Source organism: Aulostomus chinensis, chromosome 12 (genome assembly GCF_037954235.1).
Source record: "Aulostomus chinensis isolate RoL2024-O1b breed Wild chromosome 12, RoL_Achi_v1.0, whole genome shotgun sequence".
Classification (NCBI taxonomy): domain Eukaryota; kingdom Metazoa; phylum Chordata; class Actinopteri; order Syngnathiformes; family Aulostomidae; genus Aulostomus; species Aulostomus chinensis.
This window is the reverse complement of record NC_141331.1, coordinates 23,408,402-23,415,626: the sequence shown is the minus strand read 5'-3', so window position 1 is coordinate 23,415,626 and position 7,225 is coordinate 23,408,402. Positions and strand designations below refer to the sequence as shown.

General features: G+C 46.8%; 1 protein-coding gene across 1 annotated transcript; it reads right to left on the bottom strand.

Annotated features, from left to right (window-relative positions):
- Positions 1–2,311: 2,311 nt before the first annotated feature.
- fzd5 (frizzled class receptor 5) lies at positions 2,312–7,225 on the bottom strand. The gene has a single exon (XM_086220831.1). The coding sequence runs from the start codon at positions 6,601–6,603 to the stop codon at positions 4,843–4,845; it is 1,761 nt and encodes a 586-aa protein (XP_086076957.1). The 5' UTR covers positions 6,604–7,225; the 3' UTR covers positions 2,312–4,842.

Genomic DNA, 7,225 nt, shown 5'->3' with positions numbered 1-7,225 from the left:
GTCAGTGTACCCAGCCGAGAGGGTTACCGGGGCCCTGCACTGGAGCCAGGCCCGGAGTAGAGGCCTGTGGTTTGCTGGGAATGCCTGTTGGAAGATCTTGTCAGGACGATCTTCAACTCCCATCTCTGGCAGAGCTTTGACCGCATCCCAGGGGCAGTGGGGGACATTGAGTCCAAATGGACCATGTTCCACTCCACCATTGTTGAGGTGGCCCTTGTGAGCTGCGGCCGTAAGGCTGCTGAGGCCAGTCGCGGTGGTAATCCCCGAACCCACAGGTGGACATTAGAGGTGAGGGGAGCCATCAGGCTGAAGAAGGAGGCCTACAGAACTTGGCCGGTCTATGGGTCTCCAGAGGCAGCCAACTGGTACCAGCAGGCCAAGTGGCGTGCAGCCATGGCGGTTGCCAAGGCAAAAACTATCAGTTGGCTCCGAAAAGGTTCTGGCAAACCATCCGTTACCTCAGGGGTAGAAGGTGGCAACTTGCCCACAGTGTTTACAGTGGGGACAAGAGGCTGCTGACATCAACTGGGAAGATAATTGGATGGTGGAAAGAATACTTTGAGGAACTCCTTAATCCCACCAACACGTATTCCTTGAAGGAAACAGAGTTGAGGGAGTAATTGGAGGGGGGAGTTCGTCTAATCTCCTGGACAGAAGTCGCCGAGGCAGTAAAACACCTCTGCGGTGGCAGAGCTCCGGGGGTGGATGAGATCTGTCCTGGGTATGTTGTAGGGCTGTCTTGGATGGCACATCTTTGCAACATTGTGTGGACATCTGGGTGGTGCCTTTGAAATGGCAGACTGGGGTGGTGGTCCCCATCTTTAAAGAAGGGGACAAGAAGGTGTGTTCCAACTATCAGGGGATCACACTCCTCAGCCTCCCTGGTAAGGTCTACGCCAGGGTACTGGAGAGGAGGGTCAGGGCGATAGTCGAACCTCAGACTGAGGAGGAGCAGTGTGGTTTCTGTCCTGGCCATGGAACCGTGGATCAGCTCTTCACCCTCGCTAGGGTGCTGGAAGGGGCATGGCAGTTTGCCCAACCACTCCACATGTGCGATGTGGATTTAGAGAAGGCTTATGGGCGTGTTTCAAGGAGCACCCTGTGGGGGGTACTCCAGGAGTATGGGGTGGATGGCCCTTTACAAAGGGCTATTCAATCTCCCTATCAGAGGAGTGAGAGTCTGGTTTGCGTTGCCGGCAGTAAGTTGGACTTGTTCCCAGTGAGGGTTGGACTCAGCCAAGGCTGCCCTTTGTCACCGGTTCTGTTCATAACTTTTATGGACAGAATTTCTAGGCATAAGGAAGGGGTTGAGTTTGGTGGTGGGAGGATGTCGTCTCTGCTTTTTGTGAATGATGTGGTCATCTTAGTTCCATCAAGCCACAACCTCCAGCTCTTGCTGGGACAGTTCGCAGCCAAATGTGAAGTGGCTGGGATGAGAATCAGCACCTCCAAGTCTGAGGCCACTCCAGGTCGAGGTGCGGTCCTGCCTCAGGTGGAGGAGTTTAAGTATCTTGGGACCTTGTTCATGAGTGTGAGGGTAGGATGGAGTGGGAGATTGACAGGCAGATTGGGGCGGCGTCCGCAGTGATGTGGGTGCTAAACAGGTCCGTTGTGGTAAAGAGGGAGCTTAGCCAAAAGGTGAGGCTCTTTACCAGTTTATCTATGTTCCAACCCTCACCTATGATCATGAGTTCTGAGTAATGACCGAAAGAACAAGATCACCAATACAAGCGACCGAAGTGAGTTTCCTCCGCAGGGTCGCTGGACTCTCCCTGAGAGATAGGGTGAGAAGCTCAGTCATTCGAGAGGGACTCAGAGTAAAGCCGCTGCTCCTCAATGTCGAGAGGAGTCAGTTGAGGATGCCTCCCGGACGCCTCCCTCGGGAGGTATCCCAGACATGTCCAAATCAGGAGGAGGCCTGGGGGCTTGACCCAGGACACGCTGGAGGGATTATATCTCTTGGCTGGCCTGGGAACACCTTGGGATTCCCCCAGAAGAGCTGGTAGAAGTGGCTGGGGTGAGGACAGTCTGGGCTTCTTTGCTGAGGTTGATGCCCCTGCGACTCAGATCCGGATAAGGGGCAGATGACGAAGACGAAAATTTCTGATTTGATCCCAATGTAGTGGAAAATTGTATGAAGCTGTATTGGTATCTCCCCGTGTTTAAAAAAATAAATTACCTCTATGTGGTCCCACAATGAGGAACTTTTTAAAAAAAAAAAATTGTAGGGAAAAAAATGTGAACTTATTTTTGCTGTTGGAAACTCACACACTTGCATAAATTGTACACAGGAATTTAAATCAATGTTTTATTTCCACAATATGAATCAAATCTACAACATATTCTGCATCCTTAGAGGAAATCTATCAATATGTTGGCAGATTTACACTGGAAAGGATCAACCTCTGTTGTTACACACATCATTCATCAGCAGTCGAACAATCACATTCAGTCCCACAAATCAGTCTAATAAATTCGAAATATCATCTAGCATCACCTGGACAGAGTCTAAAGAACCCAACAAGGAATTGAAATATCACACATCGGAAGAGTGCTGGAGGAAACGAGTTTTCTTTTTTCTATACTTTATGAAGTTAATGATGTTAATGTGTGAACCAGCAAAATGTTGACATCTGTAAGATGAGGGGATGCTGTCAAGGTTGAGATCCACATGAGTCCACAGATTAGTTTGCAGGTTTTATGGCTGCTGTATGCTCTTAATTTAGCATATTACATATTTTATTATTTGTTTAGTCTATAAAATATCTGCTTTAATTAGAATTTTTATGGTCTGTCTGATTCAAGAGCCAGCCAATATTGGCCTACCTCAGACATGTCAGTATATTTTAGCTGATTGAAGGTGAATAAATGGATATTTGCTGATGTAAATAATTATTTTAGCGCAGGTAAAGAAAGTGGTTTGGTTTATTTTAGACACAAATCAGTAAAACCCAGTACAATTCAACAGCACCACAAATAACATCCCATTAGAATAAATCAAATCAAGTGTCTCTGGAGCCTATCCCAGCAGCCCTCAGGCGTGAGGTGGGGTTCACCCTGGACGGGTTGCCAGTCCATCAGGTCCATAGAGACAGACAACCATTCACACTCACAGCCACGCCTACGGTCAATTTAGAGTATCCAATTAGCCTAGCTCCAGCTGCATGTCTTAGGACTGTGGGAGGAAGCCAGAGTACCAGAGAGAACCCACACAGGAACAGGGAGAACATGCAAACTCCTCACAGAAAGATCCTGTGCCCGAGCTGGGACTTGAACCCAGAACCTTCTTGCTGTGGGGGAACAGTGCTGACCACTGCACCACCGTGCCACCCGCAGAGTAATCAGTTGTCAGAATTCTTTTACTCTTGTATATTGGCATCAGCTGATATGTGACAAGTCCTACTTTTTTCTGTCTGTCCAATAAACAATCCCAAACCCTGCAAATTTACAGTTATCAATCAGAGGAAATCAGCACATAATCATGTTTTAGTGGATGGGACTGGTAAATGTTAACTTATGTGACAAATTTCGTACATTTCACTAGGACTGGCATAATATTTCAGAACTATTTTGAGAGAAGGCAGGAACAACTAAATCCGTCTTAAAGTTTCTGAATGTTACAATTATCTTAATTGAAGAATATATATATATATATATATATATATATATATATATATATCTGTTTTTTTTAATGAACTTCTTCATAAATACCGAAGAATTCCTGAAATGTTGCACCACAACCCAAAGAGATACCCTCAAACTGGCGCTTTCCAAAGATCATTAAATTTACAGTGACATAAAAATGAGAAAATCAGCATTTTGAGTCCACAGTGTTAAATGTTGATGACATTGAAAAGTTACTCAAATAAGCCCTAGGAACCTCAAAGCCCACTATGCAACGCATCTACGTACAGCAGAATTGTCAAATCATAGAAATAAAAAAAATTAGCACACAAATGAACTGATTTATCATTATTTTGGAATTAACACCGATTTGGTACAAAAATAACACTTGTCTGAGGGTCCACGGTCTCATGTGGATCTGTTAGGAGGTCTGTGCCACCCTGACAAAAAGAGAGCAGCTCCTCTGTGCACCAGCAGATGGCATAAAAGGCTAACATCAGTTTCACCCTGCAGCTTTAACGCTTATATTTCTTACATTAACAAAATTGACATCACAACAAGTGGCTCACTTCTCAGAAACACACATGTATGGATCCCAGCAGAGCTTAGCAGCCAGTGTTTAGGCCTTCATTCACCCCTAACTCTGAGATGATATTGTAATTAATGCAGCACTCAAATGTTCACATGAAACGGCACATATACTGTATGTACAAATTAACACACTTCAATTCAGATCAGACATGTCTCTTTCTTGTGTCTAACTTGTTGCACTGGCATTGGTTGGTTATGAACTAAACATCAAACTATATATCTAATTTTGTCTGAATAGTAAATTTATACATTATGCACATAAATAAATATTTTTTCTCTCTCAGTGCTCAGGATGACCAAATGTGTGATTCCATCACGGATGCATGTCACCTCTGCTGTCCAGAAAAAGTTCCAAGTCAAATTAAACTGACGTCAAGTTTTTGTGTTGGATTTTTCTGTGTAAATCTCCTGTTACCCAGCTTGTCTGATTGATTTTTTTTTTCCTTTTTGTGCTTTGCTCCATATGTTTACAATTGTCTCATTTTGCAAGAGCTGACATTCAGAGCACAAGATGAGCACTTCGTCCTGCAGATGTTTCTCCATCTATTCACATTCTGGGAGTTTGGATAGTGAATATGCAGAAAGGTACAAATAAGGGACATCTGTTCTTAAAACTGTACAGTCAGTTCATATATGAGATGGAGCTTTATGGTAGATCCCTGGGGTCAGTCCAGTTACAGTATGTCCCGTTAAAGCAGTGCTGGCCTCGCTGTACATTGAGGGGGGAGTTGTGGCTTTCTGTGGCCAGCAGGGGCAAAAGTGAACTAAAAACCTCTTCCAGGACTCAATGGTTTTTCCTGACCAGATCCACACCCCTGAGGTGATGCCCACCACCAAGCACATGAAGTACTTGAGCATGAATATGGCATAGTCTGGACCCAGTCCTAAGCGTTGGCGCTCAGACAGACAGGTGCAGGCCAAGGCTCGCTCCCAGCCAGGTCGGTAGTGCTGCTCGTAGACCAGGCAGGCCACCACAATCGTGGCAGGAACAGTGTACAGCACTGTGAAGAGTCCAATGCGAATCATCAGTCGCTCCAGTTTGTCTGTCTTGGTGCCACCTTGCTTAATTATGCTCCGGATGCGGAAGAGAGAAACAAAACCAGCGAGTAAGAATAGTGAACCAGTAAAAAGGTAAACCACAAGAGGTGCGAGTACAAATCCCCTCAGATTCTCCAAGTTCTGGTTCCCCACGTAGCAAATTCCTGCCACAGGGTCCCCATCCACAGCACTGAGAGCCAGGACAATAATTGACTTGACACTGGGGATGAGCCAGGCAGCAAGGTGGAAATACTGACAATATCCTGCGATGGCCTCACTGCCCCACTTCATGCCTGCAGCCAGAAACCAGGTGAAGGACAGCACCACCCACCAGATGGAGCTGGCCATGCCGAAGAAATACACCAGTAAGAAGACGAGGGTGCAGAGAGCTGGACCGGTGGTGTCGTAAAGGATGTGCTGGTGGTAGCCACCAACGCTGCTGCTGGATCCACAGGCAACTCTCTCGTGACCTGCCACTAGACGGATGATGTAACCCAGTGAGACAAAGAGGTAGCAGGCAGAAAGGAAGATGATGGGCCTCTCTGGGTATTTGAAGCGATCCATGTCAATCAGGAAGGTGGCAACTGTGGTCAAGGTGGAGATGAAGCACAACACTGACCAAAGCCCCACCCAGAAGATAGTGAAAGCACGCTCGTCTGCTGAGAAGTAGGGCTGGTGGCAGGGCTGGGCACAGTTGGGAAGAGGGCCAGTGTGGACCCGTCCATACAGAGAGTGGGACTCCCTCTTAATGGGGACCAGAGGATCTCGACAGCGACATTCCCTGTCACACTGAGGTGGGCTGGGAGGTCTGGTCAGGCCTTTAGGTGTGGGCTTGGGGAAAGGAGGAGCCAGGGTGGTGGTCTCACTGCTGTTCTGGTCCATACATAAAGTCTCGTCCCCCAGCTGTGGCAGCTGCTCACAGCTCATTCTCTCAGGCCACTCAAAGCCATACTGACTCATTAGGGGGGAGCAGCCACGTTTGGCCCGTTCACACACAGAGCGGCAAGGCGGCAGCGGCTTGCGGTAGTCTGGCAGGCAGATTGGGGTATACATACTGCACAGGAAGAAGAGCAGATCTGGAGAGCAGCGGATGCGGACAAGGGGCCAGAACTGGTGCACTTCCAGCCCCACCTCCTCCTGTGTGTCATGGTTGAACTGATTGGGCATGTAGGTCAAGTTGTAGCCAATGCCCCTGCACATAGGCACTGTGATCAGCTCGCATACGATATCCTTGGAGGCTCCAAATGTGAGACCAGGTCCCTGAAGAAACACCAGCAGAAGCAGCATGAGGGGCTGCTGGCTGCAGGGCACGTGCTTCACCACAGCCATTTGGTAGATATTAAAGGTCATTGAAAAAAAGTTTTAAGAATAAGCTAAAAAAAATAAATAAAAAAAGGACTACTTTAAATCAGCTAATTTTACATTCCTCTTTTTTTTGGATAAATCAAGGGTCGCTGGAGTTATTAATAATTAAAACAAGGGGTTCATAAATCATCATGTCAATCATCCACCGGTTCCCTCGCAGTCATGCATAAAGTTAATCTCCGGTGGTCACGTTCCAATAAATTTAACGACCCCGTAACATTTCAACCAGCTGTGTTTGTTCCTGCAAACCACAGAGAAGGTCGCACATTGACTCCATGAGAGAAGTCCTGTGAAACAAAAATCACAGCTAAAAGTGAGTCGAATGTTCGAGTCTCCGAGCTGAGTCCCGGGTCCACTTGACGTCTTTTTATTCCTCCAGTAACGTAAAACAGAATCTTAGACTCAAGTTTGCGTTTTGATTTCAAAATGACACAAACATCCTTTCGTGTGTCTGTTTGAGCAAACAAAATCCAACACAATCGTAATAATCCAGAGCATCCTTCCGAGTGGAAAACTTGCTGGATATTTCCAGGTGCGGTTGCAGCCCTGAGCAGCCCCAGGACTCAATAAAGTCCGTTTTGAGGCAGCCGCACCTCCCCATCCAGTG

What these genes read in the sequence shown, in the direction of transcription:
- fzd5 (XM_086220831.1), bottom strand. Translation starts at nt 6,603, where the DNA reads ATGACCTTTAATATCTACCAAATGGCTGTGGTGAAGCACGTGCCCTGC.